The sequence below is a fragment of the Castanea sativa genome, chromosome 4 (assembly GCF_040712315.1).
Source record: "Castanea sativa cultivar Marrone di Chiusa Pesio chromosome 4, ASM4071231v1".
NCBI lineage: Eukaryota > Viridiplantae > Streptophyta > Magnoliopsida > Fagales > Fagaceae > Castanea > Castanea sativa.
Window position 1 is genome coordinate 45864104 of NC_134016.1, and position 23486 is coordinate 45887589.

At 33.8% G+C, this 23486-nt stretch overlaps 2 protein-coding genes across 2 annotated transcripts; both read right to left on the bottom strand.

Moving 5' to 3' along the window:
* Positions 1-258: 258 nt before the first annotated feature.
* Positions 259-10393, bottom strand: LOC142630772 (DNA-(apurinic or apyrimidinic site) endonuclease). The gene is made up of 9 exons (XM_075804821.1): positions 10068-10393; positions 7060-7152; positions 5930-6074; positions 3036-3237; positions 2850-2928; positions 2187-2248; positions 1028-1114; positions 703-806; positions 259-553 (listed from the first exon to the last, which is right to left on the bottom strand). The coding sequence occupies exons 1-9, from the start codon at positions 10290-10292 to the stop codon at positions 468-470; spliced, it is 1083 nt and encodes a 360-aa protein (XP_075660936.1). The 5' UTR covers positions 10293-10393; the 3' UTR covers positions 259-467.
* Positions 10394-17574: 7181 nt separating this feature from the next.
* LOC142630527 (CBBY-like protein) lies at positions 17575-21819 on the bottom strand. The gene is made up of 8 exons (XM_075804516.1): positions 21349-21819; positions 20940-21010; positions 20555-20713; positions 19835-19901; positions 19408-19503; positions 18994-19040; positions 18602-18682; positions 17575-17818 (listed from the first exon to the last, which is right to left on the bottom strand). Exons 1-8 carry the CDS (start codon positions 21673-21675, stop codon positions 17695-17697), a joined length of 972 nt encoding a protein of 323 aa, XP_075660631.1. The 5' UTR covers positions 21676-21819; the 3' UTR covers positions 17575-17694.
* Between the last annotated feature and the right edge of the window lie 1667 nt (positions 21820-23486).

Consider the following 23486-nt stretch of genomic DNA (forward strand, 5'->3'; position numbering starts at 1 on the left):
CTCTGGTGGGCGTGGAACTCTCTGAAGGCACAGGCGTTAGCTAGGGTACGGTGAGGAGTGAATAAAAGAAGGAAAAAAAAAAAAAACGTTGTATTTATTTGCTACAGTACTTTCAGCTGAGCTACAATACCCGTATATCCCAATAATCATCTACGTTTTTTCACTTATTTGCTGCAGTATTTTCAGTTTTCAGTTTCAGCAAAATAAGTACTATCCAAACGGACCCTTACTATACCAAGCCAGGGTCAGTCTAGACTTAGCCCGATAAAAGTGCTCATTTCAATATATTATCATTGTTATCATGTGCAATCTACAATGGAAACTTACTATAAATATTAAAAAAGCATCAGGAAAAACTCCCATAACAGTACTCTGTTTTAAGTTTTAATAATCTTTAATACATTCACAAAGAAGGCTTCTATTAGAGAGTTGACAATAACATCTTTAAAAAGAGCACATATTAACTTTTACTTGGAAACTTTGTCTTGCTTGGAATTGGGGCACACTTGTGAGAGCTCAAGCCTAACTGGGCAATGATCACTTCCGTAAAAGCCTGCAGAGAGTTTAAGATCAATGTTAGACAATTTAGTATGCTAGAAAATAAGTAAACTTTCTGCAGGGGCTGACCTATCAAGAAATAAACAATTTCTATGTCATTTACTTTTTATTTTATGAGTATAATCAAAATGAAATAAGATGCACCTTCTAATTCAATCCCTTGCCCATGCATCTCACATGCAGTAATTCTATCTTTCAGTTGCTCAGAAACTATGAAATAGTCTATTCGCATTCTTTTTCCTCGATACCTGCAAGAAAACCACCCATTTTACATTCACGAGACAGTAAATCCCAGGCTAGGATAGTTAACCACTCAGCTAGAAAATATATTGATTATCCAATGTCACCAAGTGCAACAAAATAACAATCCAACATTGTTAATATAGCATCAATTTGCTAGGATAGTTGTGATATATATATATATATATACACACATATATAAGTGATTGTTGTGATTTCAATTTCTTACTTTCCAATGGGATTTCCAGACCATGAGAAACCACGCTCCATGTCCTTCTCCTTGTGTAGGAATCTGTATGCATCTATTAGCTTTCCCCTGAGGTATAAGCCATATTAATCAACATATAAATTGAGAAATTTATCAATGAAATTTTAAAAAAACCCTATAACCATAAGGATGTCAATGGAGTTCAAACTTTGAATTTTTGGTCATCAATCACTAAGAATATTGCAAAATGAATAAATAAGCTTCCTACACAACATCCATAAAGCCAGCCCAGAAAAGGGTTATAAATTCACTTCACCGAGTTGGTTCAACAAAAGGATATTTTAGTTTGTTGATTATAAATACAAACTCCTAATTCCCTCAGGAACAAAGAAGCAATTTCATACGACTAAATTGAACTTAACATTAATCTACCCGATATATTGAACTTAATATAAAACCAATTTATTCATACGTAAGTTCAGATTAAAGGCAAAGTAAATATTCATTTTTAACTAAAAAGAGAACAGATAATAGGACAAGTTTATTTGCAACAATCTGCTAATATTAGGAGAATTTTCTGCTCAAGAAACCCAACTTCATTCTTCCTACTCACAACTAGTAAAGATTGGAAGATCTGTTGCAACAAAATCACAAAACTATCATGCTGATACCTGAAACAAGTTTGGGAGATTATCTTCCTTTTTTTTTTTGCTAAAAAAATTATATAATGTGGAGCCTTTATATTTAACAATGTGGGAAAATAAACAAAAGGTTTTTCTAAAACTAAAAATGGAGCTTTTCCATGAGAAGCTGTATGAAATGGAGCCATGATGTTCCTCCAAGCACATGCATGCCATGAGAGAAGAGTAAAGAAAAAAAAAAGAATTATACTTGAATCCATGACCAATAAAGCCTCTGCTCCATGAGAAAAGGGGTAGAGCAGCAATAGATATAATGGGGAAACTGGAACCAGCTTTCCTCTTTCCACTAAATGTAAGGGGGAATTGAAGACAGGGCGACTAAAGAAATTGTTGGAACAAGTTGCTACTTCACTTTTTTTTTTCTTTTTTCCCTCCTGCTGACCTCAGTCTCATGGAAAAGCCATTTGCTTGCAGGTGATAATTTCACAATACTAATTTCTATGCAAAATGAAGCAAGCAAAGATTTTCTAATCACGCACTCTTTCAGTATAGTACCAAATCGCCTCCTTTCAGCTAATGTAAATCCAGGCTGCCCACAGTCCTGCATCATCAAAAATTAAATAAAAGCCAAATCATAATTATATTATATATGGAGTACACTACATAGTAAAGTGCACATAACTACATGTCATTTAAAAAAATTAGTTTAGATAACAATTCATAATTCATAAACAAGACATCTCAGAAAGCAGTCATCATTAACTGAAATGGTAAAGATGTTTACAGAACATTTTATTCCTAAACAAAATCTTGTACTACCCTGACATAATTTAAATACCCTGTTCTAGATTAATAGTTTTGTTATTATGCAAATTAGAACGAAGCAAGTGAAAACACATAAAGGAGGGGGGGGGGGGGGGGGGGGGGGAGGTGGTCACTTCTCATTCCTGCAACTTCAATTTTTCATGAGTAGCAGATTTTCTTTAATAGGCAAGATAATAAAGCTCAAGTAGCCAAGACCCTTGTGATTCAACTGGCAATTCTTGGAATTTTCAATGGAGACAAACGTTTAGGGTTCTAATCCCCATCCTCCATTGTAACTATTGAATTTTTTGAACAAAAAAGCTCAAGTATTTTGCCAAATGGATAGAGAACTAAAGTATTACAAAACTATGTCCAAACAAGCACCAATAGACTAACACCTCTTTAGTTGGAGGAACATAACCATTCTGCTTTGCTGCACTGAAAAATTCTGGATGACTCACATCAATCTCTTCATGGCTGCAAGTAACAAATGCAAGCAGTTGGAAGAGTATATAAGCTCAAACACCCCCCCCCCCTTTTTTTCCCCAAGAATAAGGTGATAAATGAAAGAGGAAAACAATTACCTAACATTCAGATCACCACACCATATGAGAGGCTTATCTGAAGATTGAAGGACAAACTCCAATATCCTTTTATCCCATTTCCTTCTCCTTGGAAATGAATTTTCCTCCTCTTTCCAACCATTGTTTGGTGCATATGTATTCAATAATCTAAATGTATCAAATTCAGCTAAAATGACTCGGCCATCTGGTTCATGCTTTGAAGCTAGCAACAAAGACAAGTATATGATTCAACCGCCATTACATTGCAAATGCAGAAAAGAACGGATTTTAAGGGATGAATTCCAAGCATAAATATGCATCCAAGACTTCACCAAATATGGAAATAAAAATGTAAAAAATAGGAAAATGAAAACATTCATTTTTATTTTTTATTTAGCAAGTACTTAAACACGCATTCAATCTGAGAAGGTAAAAGTCTACTGACACGGGACAAACCAAAACAATGCAATAATAATATTGAAGAAGGTTTGATTTGCAAATTAGATATTAAAAAGCCTATGATCATGTTAGCTGGGGAACTCTACTGTATCTGCTAGAGAGAAGTGGAATTGGTGAGAGATGGAGGGGCTGGATCCATACGTGTATTACTATGGTCTGGTTTTCAATTCTTGTAAACAATTCTCCAATAGGCTTTTTCCAATAGGAGCTTAAGGCAAGGAATCCTCTCTCGCCTTTGCTCTTTCTCTTGATGATGGAGGTTTTGAGAAAAATGTTGAGTTGGATGGAGGGCATGCAATACATACCTGGCTTCAATGCTGGTAATGGTTTTGATAATGGTTTTAAGATCTCACCTGTTGTTTGCTGACAATACAATTCTGTTTTGTGGTGCAGTAAGGTACCAACTCCTTAAAAGATGTTGCAGGTTTGAAATTTAATCTGAACAAGAGTGAAGTAGTCGAGGTTGGAGATATTGACAGATTGGAGGAGTTAGCTTCTTTACTAATGTAAAGTTGGGAGTTTACCCAAGAATTATTTGGGAATGCCTTTGGGGTTGACTTTTAAGGCTATGATAGTGTGGAATCCAGTTATTGAGAAAATGGAGGAAAGATTGAAAAGATAAACTAACACTGCTTAAGAGTACATTGTCAAGCCTTCCAACCTACTACCTTTCTGTGTTTACTATCTTGCCTTATGTGTTAAATAGATTAGAGAAGTTTGCAGAGGAATTTCTTATGGAGAGGAAAGGGGGGAGTGGTTCAAGTTTCACTTGGTGGATTGGAATACAATTTGTTCTTCAATTGCTTGTGGTGGTTTGGTGGTGCATAAATTAGGCACTTTTAATTAGACTCTCTTACTAAGAGATTCATTTATCAAGACCAATCATTGCTTAAAGTATGGGCAGGATAGGGGAGGTTGAACAATGAAGCCAGTGTGTTAAACAGTTGGGTGTAGCTTATGGAGGAGTATTAAAACAGGGTGGGACATATTTGTTAGTCATGTGTGTTTTTTTGAGGTCAGGAGTGGAGAAACGTGTACGATTTTGGCATGACAGGTGGTGTGGGGATCTCTATTTTGAGGAGCTATACCTGACCTTGTACTCTTTGGTAGTTGACCAGGAAGCTTTCATAGTTTCATACTTGAAAGGCAATATCAATGAGAGGGAGAAACTTTGGGATTTCTGGTTCATAAGCCAGCTTAATGACTAGGAGACGGAAATGGTTGCCTCCTTGCTTGGATTACTTGTATTAAAAAATACCAAGGAGGACAGGTCCTGATAAAATGGGGTGGAATTTGTGAGGTAAAGGGGTTTTTAATGTGCGATCTTACCATGGTGTGCTCCAAGCCCCAAGAAGCATTCCATAGAGAGAGGAATTTGGTATATCAAAGCACGAAAGTGGGTAGCCTTATGAAATTTATTTATTTTTTTTGATAGGTAATTATAACTCTTATATTAAAGAGGGAAAAAAAATGTGAAGTACAAGATGTTCATGATGATGAACAACAAGAGAAACTAGAACACACAACACAATAACAAGAGAGGAGTCAGGAAACTAAGCTAAGGAAAGACATAAACTCAAAGAGAGAAGAACACTCAGTAAAACTCTAACAACGAGACCACTCCAATAGACTGCGTTGGCAAAAAATCTTTAACTCCTCCAATGTCTTCTCTTTATCTTCAAAAGATCGACAATTTCATCCCAACCACACAATCCACATTAAACCTGGAACCAAATTCAAAATTTCCAAATTATGTTTCCCAAGCCATTGTTGCCAACTAGATAATAAACCCGCCAACGATCCCGGCATAACCCAACGAATACCAAAAGCCTGAAGCGTGAAAGCCCATAGGGAATGAGTAACAGGACAATGAAGAAGAAGGTGGTCTACCGACTCCCCATCACAACAACACATACAACACCAATTAGCCAAACGGCGACCCTTGTTTGTGGGTAGCCTTATTTGCGTGGACAGCAATGTGGGGGAAGATTTGAATTATGATAACCTTAAAAGGAGAGGAATCATGCTAGTAGACTGGTTTTGTTTATGTAAGTGTAGTGGGGAGTCAATGGATCATTTTGCTATTTTATTGTGTTTGTGGGGCTACATATTTTGTCTTTTTGGATTTGATTGGGTGATGTCATGTAGAAGATTTGATTTAATGGTTGGGTGTAGGAATTGGTTTGTTAAACGCTTGTCTGATGTGGCTTTTGTGGCATGAGCAGAATTCTCTCACCTTCAAAGATATGGAATGTTCAGAAGGGTAATTGAAGCTTTCATTTCGTAGATTACTCAGTGAATCGGCAACTGCCTTGGGCTTTAGTGACTAAGTTCGCTAATTCGATATCCTCTTAGGATAAAAATTTTAGACAATGTTGAGCATGAGGTAGTTATTTTAGAATAAAATCTTTTATCTATAAAAAAATGAAAATATGTGTTATTGCAAAATGAAATACCTATTCTGTCAAGATTGAAGAATATCTTTTTTGGTTGGAAACACTTCTTTACAATTAATGCAGTTCCAGCATACTTTGAATCTGCAAGAGACCACCAAACACGATAATTTGCAAAGGGTGGACTTGAAAGGGCACGCATCAATATCTGTATGGTTTTGATAAAAATACAAAATGATTGAACGTTAGAGATATCATAAGTGTTACATCTATATCAAATTGTTTTCTAAAAAACCTGTTAATGAAATCCACAACAAATAGGATATATGCTTCCATATTATTCAAAGCCAAGCAATGTTATCATTTCCAATTGTGACAAGAAAAGATATAACAACCCTATTCAATTACTAGGTTGGCTATCTTCAAGTTCTCTATGTTGATGGGCAAGTAATAACACTTGATAAGGTTGCCAATAAAAAGCTTCAATATTTGATTTAGAACTGAGTCTTAAGATTCAGATGAAGGATATAAAGAACACTTATACTGATTAAAAAAAAATATATATATATATATATATAAGTGATATAAGTGATGCAGTGCACTCATTCAACATTATAAGTTTCAAACTTTCGATGGTTAATACTTAATACAACACACCAAACAAATTGATCATACATCAAACATCAATATGATTAGTATACATTTGAAAATTTTCTAAAGAATTTCAAATTCACATAATAGTAAAGGGTCACTGTCACTGTTTGTTCTGCTATTGCAGCTGCAACTTTCTCAGTTGACAACAGCAACAACAACAACAGAAAATCTTTAATCCCAAAATCATTGGGGACAGCTTATCTTTCTCAGTTGAATGAAACTTATTTATTCAGTAAAAAAGGTAAAGGTAAAGGGTTTCAATGGAAACATGTATCCATGTGCGCACATGTGTGTGTGTGTGTGTGTGTGTGTGTGTGTGTGAGAGAGAGAGAGAGAGAGAGAGAGAGAGATAAGTTTTATTGACACCAGATAAAAAAAAAGGTAATAAATTTTATTGAAAGTGGGGAAACCCAACGTAGACAGTGTATATACAAAGATAGTCCCTAAAGAATTACATTACATTAGAATTACATTCTATAAGAGAGAATATTTAAAGCTTTAATTCATTGAGATGTCATAGTAACCTGAAAATGGTTTACCTGTTTTTCTTCGCGTGATGAGCTTGTATCATCTTTTAATTCTCCTGGATTTTTAGGCGCACCCTTCGCACCAGCTGCAGGCATCCTTACTTCCTAAAAGTGATGTCTGGTTAGTTGCCAACAAAAAGGGATGAAGCCCAAAAAAAAAAAAAAAAAAAAAAAAATTCTCAGAACAATTTTGAAGCACACATAAGTTGTGCCAAAACATCCCATGGGCTCAGCTTAAATATAACCACTTCCCCCGCGAAAGAATCCCCTTAAATCCAACAGGTAAACAGTGCAATATGTACAACTCCATCAAAACTATGCAATGAATTACACAAGTGTTTTGGAGCGGTGTAGTCTCACTTTTAACTTTCCAACTAACCTGATTAATGTCATCATGATTCATGAGCAACATCTCTCTAACGTCAGTATCTATCCTTTTTAAAGGAGGTTAGCTTGAGTCGTTTCTCCCTTCAAGAGGAATCAGACAAGGGGAATCCTATATCCCCTTTTCTATTCATTTAATGTACGGAGTATCTTGGATCTCTCATTTATGAGAAGCATGCCAATGGGTCTTGGAAAGATGTGAGAGTGTCTTGCTCAAGGCCTGAGTGAGTTTACACACTTGTTTTTGCTAATAATGTAATACTTTTTGTTGAAACTAGCCTCCAAATGCCCTTGTGATTGATGAAGTTTTTGCCAGGTTTTGTAATCTGTCAAGACAGAAAGTTAGCAGAGAAAAGTCACAGGTGCTTTTCTCTAGAAACACCCCTCCCTCAACTAGAGATGGAATTTGTGCAGTTCTTACAATTTCAAAAGCTCAAACATTTGACATATATTTGGGCTTCCCACAGAAATATGGTGACCATGGACAGCCTGATTTTGATTTTGTGATTCAGAGGCTGCAAGATAAATTGGCTAGTTGGAAACCAAGTCTCCTCTCAGTCGCAGGAAGAAGGGTTCTTATGCAATCAGTCAAAAAATCAATCCCAAATTTTGTTATTCAAGGTTCTCTATTGCCAATCAGAACCTGTAAAAGAATTGGCCAAGCCAACAGGAATTTTATATGGGGATCAACACTGGACAAAAAGAAATTGCACTTGGTTAACTATAACAAAGTCACAATGCCTAAAAGAGTGGTGGTCTGGGTTTGGTGGAAGTAAAGCCTAGAAATTTAAGCCTGCTAGCCAAGACCAACTGGAGGTTGTTGAATGAAGATAAGTCCCTTGGGCCCGAGCCTTAAAGGCCAGATATGTAATGTCGGGTTTGTGGAATCCAAGGAGGTCATGTTCTAGAGTTTGGGCAGCTTCCAAGGCTTCAAAACCCATTTTAGAGAAAAATCTCAGGAAGGTCATCAATGATGGTCAATCAACCCTATTTTGGAAAGACTAACGGTCCAGTCTAGGGACTCTGCATATTATATTAGTGGTCCTCTAGATAGGGGCAAAGAAGAATTGAGGATGAACTAAGTGCTAGAGGAAAGCAGAAGCTGGAATTGGAAGCAGTTATCCTTAGCACACCTGATTAAATTCATGCAAACCATTCCAGTCGTCCCTCTATTTGTGCCGTTGATGATTATTTTGCATGGGGTTTTAACCTTGACCAGAAGTGTCATTTGTAACAGAAAAATAGAGACTATCTCTTATGTGCAAGACATTCAAGTCGTCCCTATACTCAAGTGCTGTTGATGATTATTTTGCATGGGGTTTTAACCTGGACCAGAAGTGCCATTTGTAACAGAAAAAATGGAGACTATCTCTTATGTGCAAGAATGGATATTCCCAAAGACCTTCTGAAACAACCTTGGAATTCCTAATATGTTGTTACCTTCCTCCTCTAAGACGATTCATGATTAGTTCTATAAAAATGGTACATCATCTGTGTGCTCCCAAAGGCATAACATCCCCTGGTGTGTCTTATTCTTGTTTGGAATTTGGTGTCTAGGGCTTCATAGGAAGATAATGGTCTTTCAAGCAGAGGGTTCCAATATAAGGTTTCATAATGAATGCTTTAAGAAGTATGAAGGTAGTGAAATCTTGTTATCTTTCCTGAGCTCATTCCCTCCCTCCCAACCTCACAAGCAAAGATTTTAGTTAAATGAAGCAAGCCACCTAAGGGTTGGTTTCAACTCATTTCAGATAGGGCTTCTTTAGGGAATCCCAACCTAGCAGGTGGAGGAAGCCTTATTGGCAATTCAGCTCGTGGATGGATCCAGGGTTTCTCTAGAGCCATTGGCATCACGTCTAGTGTTATTGCCTAGCTATGGGTGTTGCATGATGGTTTGATTATGGCTAAAGAGATAGGGGTTGAGAAGCTTTGGGTAGTAATGAAGTTGTTAACCTTGTTGATAACAGAGGTTCTCCTAAAAGACTAATACAAATTTTTTTGATAGAATATAGACTATTCTCCAAGCTTTCCAAAAATCCAAACTGGAGCATAATTTCAGGGAAGCCAATGGAGCTGCTGATGACCTTGCCAGGAGGTATTGTAAACAAGTTGAAGACTTTTAATCCATTACTATCTGCCAATGGATATTCTTTTGTTCTAGCTATAAATAACTCTGATTGTTAACTCGCATTCAATGCAATTTCATTTGGTTACCCAAAAAAACAAAAACAAAAACAAAAAACAAAAAGAATGAGACACCTCAATCAAATACCAAAACATCAAACAGCAAATGTGCCATTCCACACATGCATCAATGCTCAACGACTCAAACTTTAAATACCCATGTTCCAATACACAAATTCATCAATTTTTCCATATACAAAACACCCACTTGCCATTACATTCATCTAATGGCTACATAGAATCAACTAAAAAAAAACACACAGACTCAAACTTTAAATACAATGTTCTAATACACACATTCATCAATTTTTCCATATATAGAAAAACACCCACTTGCCATTTCATTCATCTTATCAATGTTCATCAAATTCCCACATAGAATGAACTAAAAAAACACTATTTTCAAAAGGGGTACATCAAAATAGAGAGTATAGGAACTGTAAGAGAGTCACCTGTATTGCAATGACATCAGGGTCAAAACTGGTGACCAACTTGGTGAACTCAGGCCAGTTGTTCTTGACTCGGAGAAGAAAGCTATTGGCATTCCAAGTCATGAACTTTGATGGCTCTCCTTTGTTTTCATTTGATAAGGAAACGTCTTCTTCCTTTTCAGGCTGTGAAAGAGAGGGCTTTTTCGAAGACCCTTCCTTCTCTACTGGTTTGAAGAAGCGTTTCATGGCACAGTGTCACTCACTCTCCACTCTCAGCTCAGCGTTGTCAGCTTTACAATATAAATATTGAGGTTTCTGCAATGCCTCTCGCTGCAGTGCAGCCTCTACAATTTTTTTTCTTTTCTTTTAAGGGGTACATTTTTTGTTTTTTTTTTTGGAAATTTTAATGTGAAAAGTATTTTTTTTTCGTGCGTGGGGAAATTTTAATGTGTAAAGTAAAGTTACTTGTATGCCCATTTGTTATAAACATTGTGATAAATTTTTTTTTTAAATAACATTAAATATTAAAAAATTTAGTTAGTTGTCACGTTACAAAACAATGTTGAAAACTAGCATCTCGAGTTTCTAAAACTTGAGTTTCAAGATAAAACTCGAGTTTTTAAGTCTCGATTTGTAAGCGGTGGTAGCTGATGTGGAAGAAAAATCCACGTGAAACTCGAGTTTTTAAGACTCAAGTTTCACCATCTGATTTTCCTTCTTCTTCCTCAAGCTCTTCTGACCCAGCGTTGTTCTTCTCCGTTCTTCGACACTGCAGATCGTTCCTCTTCAGATCGGAGCTCCAGCGTTCAATCAACAAGCGTTCTTCGTTCAATTGACCTGATCGGAGCTCCAACGTTCTTCATTCTTCCTCTGTTCTCCGCTTCAGTTCTTCCTCTGTTCTCTATTCTTCATCAGATCGTCGACATTGCACATCGTTCCTCTTCAGATCGGAGCTCCAGCGTTCAATCAACCAGCGTTCTTCGTTCAATCGACCAGATCGGGCTCCAACGTCTGCGTTCTTCCTCTGTTCTCCTCTTCCGTTCTTCCTCTCTTCTCTATTTCCTTTGTTCTCTATTCTTCGTCGTTCCTCTTTGTCTTCAGGTACCAAATTAGAACTCGAGTCTATAAGACTCGAGATCTATCCGACAAAAACTGCCCAGATCAACCAGCGGAATTCGAGTGTTTGAAACTCGATATTTAGATTGAAATCGACCCTTTTGAACTCGAGATGCTAGTTTGTAGTTTTATTCCTAACGCATGTCAACTTATTATTTTCTTTCCCTCACTAACGTTTTTCTGCAAATATCCTCCATTGTGATTGATAATTGGAAAAGGTTTTGAAGCAGCAAAACTTTTCCCTTGATAATTTGACATACAATGCAACGATTACAAGGTGTTCTCCTCTATTACTATTATTTATTTTAAATTATTGGTGTCCCTATGGAGAAATCATATATAATATAAAAATGTTTAGAATTTGTATGATGTTTAGTGAGTTTTTTATTTTATTTTTTATTATCGTCTTAAACTTATGAAACCGTTTCAATCAAGTTCGAACTTATTTGACAATAAAATAAATTAAGCTTAATTATATAATCTAGTTTAGTAATATTCTCAACTTCAACTCAGGTTTGAAATGACTCTAAAAAAAAACTCACGTTTGAAATTAAATTAAACAAATAATTTGAACTTTTTATACTCAATTCTTTTCACTTGCTTATGGGCCAAATTTTACTTTTTACTTGGTGATTCAAACTGAGAGACAAATTATTTTTTAAGAGAAGTGTTATGGTCATAATATTTTTACAACAAATTATAGGTGGTAAATTGTTAATGATTCTAATTTGATGCCACTATTGAAATTACATTTTTACTCACCAATAACAACCTACCACGTAATATTTGTAGTAAAAATGTTATGAAAATATTATAAATATAGCATTTTTAAAAGTTGTAAAACACAGTCTTTTTATTTATTTAAGAAATTTGTAAAATGCCCTTAACAACAATACACTAAGACAACAAAAATACTATAGTCACAAAGCACCTAACTCTCCAAAAAAAATTAAATTAAATGCATAAACAGGTGCATGTAATGCAATGGGTCCCAGTTAGTTTAACTGATAAAATATTTAATGGTTAAATAAGAGATCTGGGGTTCAATCCCCACCTACACTAAAAATTGATTAGTTTTTTGGTCTAATGATAAAGAGCTATCATCAAGAGTAAATGTCATAGGTTAAAACTCTCTTAAAAAAGATGCATGTAATGAAGTGAGAATGATAGCTAACTAACGTAGCCTCAAATTTTATTGTATACTAGTCATATACTTGCCTAATGTGCGGACAAATTTGACAAATTTTTTTTTTTAAAGTAAAAATTGAAAACAGTGGATGAGATTTAAGTGTTTGTTACAAAGTATAGTTTTTTATTTGTTTTTTAAGAAGCACTACAAGTATAGTTGATACAATATATTAGATTTTTTAAATTAAGTTATGTATATTTATTATTTAATCATGTTTTAAGTTTGTAAGTTTTTTTTTAAAAGAAACATAATACATTTTACATTCAATAATTGTATTATATAAGACGAGATATATTTTTATAAATAATGAAATTTATGGTTGGAGTTTATTTCTAGTGCTCTTTACAAAGGATTCATCATTTAAAACTGTTCAAAGTGGACCAAATGGACATAATTAACTGAAGAGATCCGCATAGACCAAATAGGATCAATGAACTGAATAGATATATTGGACCGAAATGCTACACGCCTACACTGATATGGCTCAACAAAAGCATAGTAATAAATAAATATTACACTTCAGTTTTCAAATAGTACTACTCGCAAACACATGCAATGTATAGGAAAGCGTAATACAATTATTTTATATGAATGTAATGTAAAATTTGTAAGTTAAATAGTGTATGTGTTATTTAATAGTATTTATATATATATATATATGTTTTTTTAATGGAACATATAATGTACTTTGCATTCAACAACAATACATAGTGAAGATGTTATAAAAATATTAAAAACGTAATGGAATAAAAAGATTTAAATTATATAATTATAATATTGTTTTGTATAAATAGAGAAGATGTTATTAAAAAGAATTTTTTTTTTAATATACCATAATCGGTTGACTAATTTAAATTTAACCAAGACTATTTTTAAAAAATATATATGTACACTATCATTCCATAGAACACATATAATGTTACATTAAGTTTAAGTTATTATATAAGTTTAGAACTGTAGCATTTTTTTTTCCTTTCCAAATATAAGTATAATGCTTATATTATTAAAACTTGAATTTTTAGGTAATCTTTGGAATATATATCATTTTTATTGTTTTTTTAGGGCTCATATCTCTAATTCTAGTGCCTTTTTTTAAAAAATTCTTTATTCAAAAACTAAAGAGTTTGGTTCAAATAGAATAAAGTTTTATACTTTTCAACCCCAAAATTAAGAAAATAAATAAATTTTTTGAACCAAAAACTAAAAAGGTAACCTACAAAAAGAATTAATTTAAGGCCTACTTAATCCAAAAGGGACTGAATGAACCGAGGTGGATCAAATGTACCAAATTGGACAGAAGTGCACTAAGCGGACCAAATGGTTATAATGGATCGAAGTGGACCAAATAGACTTTAGTGGACCTAAATAGATCGAATTGGGCCAAAATTGTTGGAATGGACCTAATTCAACCAAAATAGCCTAATTAGACTGAATGGACATAAGTAAACCAAATATAAATGTCGGGGGCGGTTTTTGCGTGAAGCCACGTGTCTTCCGCTGGAAGTGTGACTTTGCTAGACCTGGATTTGTTTTAGAGAGTCCAATCTAGAACTTGACATTGGGCTACATAGAATAATGGCTTCCAATGCATTTGAAGCCTACAAAATAGATAAAGCCCAAAATCTTAGAATCATGATAATGGTTGAAATAAATAAATAGCATATTTAATTGGATAGATTTGATTAAATGATGAGTTGAATATCATTATTATATATATTAAGTGATTTCTAATATTAGAGAATAATTGATTAAGTGGCATATGTCTAGTAATGGAATGAGTTCCAAATCATCCATATCCAGTTGCAGTTCATGGTTAATGTTCAATATAATAAGGTATGTCCAACAATGGTCTATGTCCAAATAAGGTATATGTAGCAATGTTTTATGTTCAAATCATACATGTCAAATGGTGGTATATGTCCAAATAATATATGTCCAGCGGTGGTATATGTTTAAATAATATTTATCCAATGTTGGTAGATTAATTTATTAATATGTATGTTCATTAATTAAATATTGGTGAAATCATGTTTTATTAAATAGTGAGATGATATTAAAGTAACTTGCATCTAACGGTATAATAACAATGAATTAACATGTACTTAATAATGTAATCTTGAAGGTGGAGAAAACATTGACTTATCTTTTATGTCTGTAACTCCAGCCGTATAACATCACTTTGTTCTTTATATGATTTGTGGCTCCAGCCGTATAGCGTTAATGAGTTATCTTCACAGTTTGTAGCTCCAACCGTAGAACAGTTTTGGACTTATGACATTTTAGCAGCATGATAAAATGAGTCCAGCGATACAATATGATATTATGAGTGCTTCCATGGTAACTTCATGATTGAATGAGAAAAATGGGTGCAACTGAAGAGAGAGAGAGAGAGAGAATATATCCAACCGTGTGCATAGGTTGGTTAAGTTTATCCCCTTTCATCATGCACTTAAATGACTTTCCTCATGTAATGCTCTTTTAGTTTTTAGTCAAATATGAGTGATGTTGCCTTTCATGAGAATGACTTTTAGTATTATAAGTTTTTGCTTTTCATAAGAAGGGCTTTTAGCATTATAAATATATGTCTTTCATGAGAAAGAGTTTTTAGTAATAAGTTCTTGGAAGAGTGTTTGATATATTTTAAGATGTGTGGAGATGGTAAGAAATATATATATTCTATGAGATATGATGTTTGTAATATGTATTATATGTAGATACTTTGTTGGACATGGATCTTGTATATGTATACTTTGTGAGACATGGAGTTTAAAGATATTTGAGAAGTATGTATGGGTATTTTGTGAGGAATGTGTTTGTAAAATCTATGAAAATGTGAGATAGATAATATGAAAGTTAAATATAGTAAATACATGAGATTATAGGTGCTGCTAGAGTGGTTTTGTATTATGTCATGGGTTATGTTGCTTTCTAAGAAGAGAGATTTTATATGAGAAATAAATAATGAGATGGAGATGTGTTTTTGGTTAGCAACATGGTGAATTTTCAGAATATTAAAGTGTGGGAGAGATGGATAGTGTGTAATGGTGTGGTGTAATAAGTGTGATGTAATGGTATTATCTAAGAAGAGATATTTTTGTAAGGGAGATGGAGAAGTATGGAAATGTTTAAAGATATATGCAGCAAAGTGAATGACAATTCAGAATATTGAGGATGAGAGAGGGATGGATGGTTCCACCATGGTGTGTGGTTTGGTCCTCTTTATATAGAGCCAAGCATGTAACTAGATTAGAACTAGTTGAAAGAAAATTTAGCAAATAAGGGAAAGTCTTTGACAAAGGAAGTGGTTTCGTTAGTGGGTTTTTATTTTTTAGCTAAAAGAAGAAAGTTTGAGCCTTTAATGCTGATGGATCTGCTATCACAACTGTCAGCTCTGCTGGATGATGTCATATGAATGACATCTTCTGCTGGAGGAAAATATTTAGTATTAAATTCATGGTTTAGCTAAAAATGGTAATATAACCTTTATGAGACCTTCCAATTTTTGGTAATATAACCTTTATGAGACCTTCCTATTTCTAATACTGCAGCTGGAGACTAAGGTTCTTAACTAAAATGGAAAGATTTCTTTTATGAGATCCTTACTTCTTTTGGTATAGTAGGTAGTTGCTGGGATTGGGTATTAATGAATTGATGATGTTACTTTTGGACATGTGTCAGTTGCCTAAGCTGCTGCTGGAGCTATTGCAGTTGTTGCTGGAAGTACTGTAGCTTCTACTGGAGGTACTGCAGCTTCTGCTGGAGCTGTTGTAGCTTCTACGGGAGCTATTGCAGTTGGTATTTTTGGCTAAGTTTTCTTTTTTGGAAAATTATATGTTTAATCCATAGACTAGTTGGTTGATATTTGATGAAGTTTTAGAGATGTAAGTATCGTCTCTTTGTATTTTAACCAAATCTTGGAGAGTAAGGAGAGCATTTAATGCTAGATATGAGATATTAATATATATTTAGCCATATGCTTGGACTTGATTTAAATAAAAATAATAATATAATTTATATGAAATAATATAATTACATTTTTAAACTTATATTCTATGATGAACATTAATTTTTATGTAAAGAGTATGAGGAGTTTTATTATTTTAAGTGTTATGTGATATGAGAGGCTTACCAAATTTTACCTATTCCACACTGACCCGTCAGAGTTCAGAAAATTGGGGAAGACCTGTCAAGCAACATGCTATCCTTTATCAACTTTGAACCACTTGAGCTTTATTGAACATACTTTTTGGCCCTCCAAATCATGACTCCCAATATTCCCCCGATTAGACTCATGAGCTTGGATCATGAGCTGAAAAATGACATGATGTGCCATGAGCTTGAACCATGGGCTTTGACACCTTTTTGTGTAAATATGGGCTCTTTTGGACTTTAAAAGAGATTTTTTCAAAATCCATGATAATGTTGATGTGGTGCGGGTTGCTAATGAAATAAAGTCATGCGGCGTGAAAAATTTGTCCTCAACAATACCAAAGTGGACCTAAATGGATTGAATTAGACCATAATAAACCAAAATGGATCGACCGAAATTATTAGAATGGACAGAATTGGGCTAAAATAGACCAAAGTGGACTAAATTGGGCCAAAATAGATTGAAATGGACCAAATGGACTTAGTGGAATGCAATGGACCGAAGTAGTCCGAAATGCTATGCCAAAGTGACTCAAAAGTAGTGTTGTAAACTAGTAATAATAATAATAATAATAATAATAAATATTATGATTTAGCTTTTAAGTTGTTTATTATGCTGTTGATGTGAAACTAACCAATTATGTCACTTTGTAATTTTTGTAGTTAGCAAACGATATCGTTTAAAGGCTCTTTCTATATTAAAATTTTAGACGAAAACATTCATAAAATATATCATTTAAAATATCTTATTTTTTATTAATAATAATTTTTTAAAAAAATGCTTAAATGACTTTATGTAATAATAGATTTGGACAAAATAATTAAATTAACTCATTTAGTTATTTAGTAATAGATCATTCCTCTAAAAAAAAAAGGCAATAGATCTAACAATTGAAATTGATCGAAATGTTTTCTTGATGTGGCTCAACAGGAGCTTAACAACAATAAGTATAACATTTTAGCTTATAGATATTATATATAAATATAGATTACAAGCTATAGAGAGATGTTATATAAGAAAAAGTGAGGTTTAAAAAGTTGCGCATAAAAGCTAAAAAGCAAAAAGCTAGCCGCTAGTTCCAAATAGACACTATTTATAGATATAGATGTTTTGTCTTAAAACATGATTTAGAAGAAGCATACATCTGAACATTTTTTTTTTTAATTGCTAGCAAGAAATTACACATCTAGGATCTAGCTAACATATTGCTTCTCAAGGAGGCTTCCACAAAACACCAAGTCAAACCGTTCCTCTGGAGGATCTCCAATACAGTCAAAGACTGCATCTGCATTTAAAAAGTCTTCCTCGGCTGTATAGCTGCAACCAGAGATTAAGGCATAAAATGATGTTCTCAATGATTACACCAAGAACAAGAATTTACAAAGGTTAATAATTATACTGATTGTACATGTTAGCAGAAGGTATGAAGCTAATGCTGACAGTAAATTTTAAGAGGCTTTTGGAAGTAAAGTAGAAAAGAGAAGATTGCTGAGTTTTAATGGTGGGAAGCAAACAACACCTTTACAACAAAGAAGATGATATTTTTTCAAGTTTGGGCAGGGCACTGCTTTTCAAGGAAGGGTAGACACACACACTTCATTCTTCACAGACCATGACAATATTTGTATAATAAAGGATGTGAACGTTGTGATGAAAGAGGCTTTTAAATTAGCCTCATCAGTTATGATTATTGTACTTTCTTGCATCTAAGTTTTATCCATACAAACAAAATTAGTATTAGAGAATTTTAATAGAATGCTGAAATTATAAAGGGTTGTGGGAGACCTGGAATGTAGAAATTCCTTTGGTTTTGGTTAGGCAAACATAACTCCCCAATTAAGCAAAAAGCATTCAAATTTCCCTCTATAAGATGCATTCAAGTTAAGCAAAAAGCATTAAGGTGAACCGCTATTGGTAGCTAGTATCTTAATATCTTAGCAAAAAGCAAACATCTTAGTGCCTATTGGTAACATCTGAACATGGTGAACCACTATTCAAATTAAGCATTCAAACATAACTCACAAATTAAGCAAAATGCATTAAGGTAGCTTAGTCATTTTTCATGGAATACACTATTTTCGTTGGTACACTATAAGTTACCCGCTCTTTGTTACGATACACTTCATTCCGGCAGCTTTGGCTGCTGCAAGGCCAATGGCGCTGTCCTCCACCACAACACAACTGTAGAAATAACCAATATATGAGTTCTAACAAATTTAAGCATCTTAATCAGAAGAAAATGCATGCCAACAAAAGAATTTTTTAGCCTATGATAACCATGTTTTAATAACAATTGACAGCTGAACAAGGAGTTAAGTACAAAATTACTAGTAGCATGCTTGCAGTAATTAAATACTATTTAATCAATCCTAGCAAATCAATTCAGGTACTGGTGAATACAGGTATTGATCAAACTCCACCCAGCAAGTATGAAACTCACTAAATTGATTATCTTAACATCAGATATAACTTAGGCCCCTGGGATGCAATACCTTGAAGGATCAACTCCTAGAGTGCTGGCTGCCAATATGTAGATGGCCTGCAGGAAGAATAGATACAGTTTAGTGCCAAACAAAGACGCCCATCAACCACACACACTGAATGAACTCAAAATGATTAGATGATCCCAAGTTGATGCAATAGCACATGAGCATCTTGTATACATGGAAAGTAGAGGAAGTGTCTTATGTTTCTGGAACTGTAAATATTGATCAGGTTGTTGCATTTAAGGACATGAAGGATATACAAATTTAGGCCATATAGAATTTCCATTCTCACTTTGGCTTACTTTACATCAACAGATGGAGTTGCAACTTAAAATGCAGAGAAAGTAAAACCAAATAATAATAATTTTAGATGGTAACACAACCTTACTATATTAATACTAAGAGGGATGAAAAGTTTACCGGATCAGGCTTTTTTCGGGGAACCACATCTCCTGCAAATATCTTGATTTTTCCTGCTCGTTCAGGTCCCAACAAACAGGCTACTATTGCAGATACCTAAAACCAACGCATATAATTCAGATGTCAACATAAGAAATGGTTCAATAATCAGTATGATACAGTTCACCAATAAATTAAGTTGACAAAATAGCAAGATCATGAACTATCAATCCTAACATCAAGTCACAAGCCTAACATAATTTTAAAACATGTAAAACCCTGATAGAGATGAATGTCAATGAGATGGAGACCCCTTAATTTCACTTATAACAATTATTTTACAATGTCAATAAAAACCATGTGATATGCAATAATTGGATTTTACCATCTTGAGTCATGGAAAACTAATCACACAATCAATTACAATTATGAACCTGATTATGCATACCGCCTTCTCATTTGAAGTGCTGCACACAGCAACTTTGACTCCTTTGTCTAAAGCCTGATCAATCAGCCTATACAATTCGATAAGAAAAATTACATCAAATTCAAACACCTGGAAATCTAAACTTTTTATCTCAGGAAAACTTATTGACATACACCTACCTTCCCCCTTCCCCACCCCTCACCCCCACAAAAAAACAGAAGTAGAAGAGAACTTTACAGATCACAGAACCATTTTGTTTTGACTGTGATCATAGTCATATTCATAAGATAGAACTTCAACATATGGAATGCTGGAAGGTTCAGTGATAAGTTATAATTGATTTTATTAAAAAAATCAGAATTTCCAGGTTATATTGCAGCTCCAGAAAACTTTGAAGGAAATACAAATTTCAGAATGGAAGATGGAATCAACCGGTTATTAGAATATATCACATGCCTAAGATAAATCAGAAAGAAGAAATCAAAGAAGCAACACAGCACTAATTTTCATGGAAGTTATTGATGATGTATGGAAGCTAACTAGATCAAGTTTAAGGTTCAAAATCATGTAGTACTATTCTTAGAAGACTGATGACTGTTAGCTAGGACTTAACTCATTTCATGAAACCTACTTTCATGTTTAGGTTTCCAGTACAAGCAGGTGTATGTGTAAATTGTAATCAAAGACAACTACAACAAACTATATGTACAGAGACAAGCTTAAGATCAGATAGTAACAAACTTTCCAACACCCGGCCGAAGAGGGAGCAATTTTTTCTCAATGAGGGCCATGAATAACTCTGTCTTTCTCTTGTGAAGTGAAGCTATGAACTCCTTTCTTTCTTCTTCACTCTTTGGAGCTTTCTCTGGCCAACCTGTCTTGTTAAAGTAGGCTGTCATCCTACAAAGACCAGAATCAAATCATTACTAGTTCTCTTCAAGGTTCCACAACATAGTGTCTGTGTGTTGTGTGACATATATACTACTAACTTAAAAATGCATATAAAAAAGAAACAAAATCAAACCGAGGAGCTTCTTGTGTGTGTCTGACATAATGTTGTATAGATTTTGTGAGGCCAATGTAACCTGAAGAAGCTATAAATTTTTTTTTAAGGAGACTGACATACCTTTCTTTTCCACCTCCAATCTTAAGCAACTCACCGTACAAATCTACATCCCATGTGACACCCAGTTCTCGCTGAACCATGAATTTGATTCATGTGTTAGGATATTAATCCATAGATTACATAGCATCAAAGTCAGAGCAAAATAAAGCTAGCTTCTCGCCGTAAACGTTTCATTGCCTAATATTTTCATAGCGGCTAACAGCCATTATTGGCAATCTAATTACCTCTTATTCTCTTCTTTTCAAGCATTATTTTCAGCAACCAAGGAAACCATTCACCAAAATTTATCAAAGCAAGAAAACCCATTTGAAAGGTTCAACAAAATTCTCACATTCCCATCTAATACCACACCAATGACAAATGAACCATCAAACACAGAACACAAAAAAAAGCAAGAGAGAATGCATACTTCTTTGAAAGTGTCATTGAAAGAGATACGGTGCCCGTCTTTCTCAGTATCCACAAGCACACCATCACAGTCAAAAAGAAGAGCTGATGGGAGAGCAGAAGAAGAAGAAGAAGCTGAGCAAGTGAATCCCCTAGAACTCTTTCTCAAGCTTGTTGGTCTGGTTCTTGATGTAATTTTGTAGATACTTGTTCTTGTAGCGATTAGTGAAGATGATAAGAAGGTCCTTTCGTGGGGTTTTTGGCAAGTAAAAGAGGTCTTTGTGTTAGATAACAAGATTGCTGAAGAAGAAACTGCAGCTATGGAAAGAGAGAAGGTGTTTGACGCCATTAGAGATTGGCTCTCTCTCTCCGGACTCTGTTTCTTTTTGGGGTCTCTGTGTCCGTCTTTGCAGTTTGGTGTCTTTTAACGGTATTGTGTCTCCAACTTATCCAACGTTAAAACTTAAAAGCCACAAATGCATTCTGGATATTGTGGCACCAATAGATCAGCTGGAATTGGAAAATTAATGGTTCCATTCCAGTACAAAAATTCTAGGAACACAATTATCTGCATGACAAATCGAGATGAAGATAAAATAATTGGTCCATATGAAAATGACATTTAATCAATTATAGTCTTCTATATAAGATACTTGCGATAAAAGTTGTGATATTTTATGTGTTATTATAATTACTCATTCTAACTATATTTATATTTATACATTATTAAAAGTTGAAGCACAGCGTTTAATGTTACTTTGTTTACGTTAAGTTATTAGCATTCACGTCGAGCTACATCAGTATCTACGTCATTATCCTTTTTCTTTCTAATTTTTTTATAATTGTTTTTCATATTTACTTTTTTTTAAAATAATTGTACTTTCTCCAACCTTTCTCATGCCTTTACCTTTTCATCTCCCCACTACCCTCAACCTTAATATCACTTTTCATTTTTCTTTATTTTGTATCTTCATCTTTCACTCCTTTACATTTTCATCTCTCCACTACCCTCAACCTTAATGTCACTATTCATCTTTCCATTCATTTTCCTTTATTTTGTCTCTTCATATTCACATCATCTTCTATAAATTTGTTATTTTCACTTTCATTCTTTGCATAGTTTTCCATTATAGAAAGATTGTTTCTCCCTCCCCCTCTCTCTCTCTCTCTCTTCACACACACACACAATAATTTTTGGGAGTTTTTTTTTTCCTGCATCTCTGCTTAAGTTGATAAATTTTTGTGTTTATTATAACTCTACATTGGGTTGGTACGATTTAGGTTTGTGTTTTAAGTTTTTTTTTTTTTTGTTCTCATTGATTGTTACATATTATACTATTGCGTTATAATAAAATTAAAAAAGATAATATATATTATTCTATTACATAACATGATTTGGGTAATTTTGTGCTTATTGTTATATATATATATATATATATATATATATATATATATATATATATATATATTATTTTTACTTTTTTAATCTTTTCATCATATTTTATTCAATATTTAAACTCAATCACATCCTCCATATAATTAAATTATTTATATTTTCTTTTTTTAATTAAACATATAGTATTTTATTTAAATTAATTAAATTGTACTCACTTTGTTTAACATTTACATTTTCTCCAACCTTAAGCGTAGCGTTTAATGTTACTATGCTTACGTTGAGCCACATCAACATTCACTTCATTATCATTTCTCTTTCTAATTTTCCTATAATTGTTTTTTAACATTTACTTTTTTTTTTTAAATAAATGCACTTTCTTCAACCTTTCTCATGCCTTTACATTTTCATCTCCCCACTACCTTCAACCATAATATCACTTTTCATCTTTCATTATTTTGTCTCTTCATCTTTCCCTCCCTTACCTTTTCATCTCCCCACTACCCTCAACCTTAATGTCACTATTCATCTTTCTATTCATTTTCCTTTATTTTGTCTCTTCATATTCACACAATCTTTTATAAATTTGTTATTCTTACTTCCATTCTTTACATAGTTTTCATAATAGAAAGGTTGTTTCTCCCTCTCTCTCTCTCTCTCTCTCTCACACACACACACATACACACACAAAATTTTGGAGTATTTTCTTTTATTTTCCCGCATCTCTACTTAAGTTAATAAATTTTTGTTTTTGTTATAACTCTACG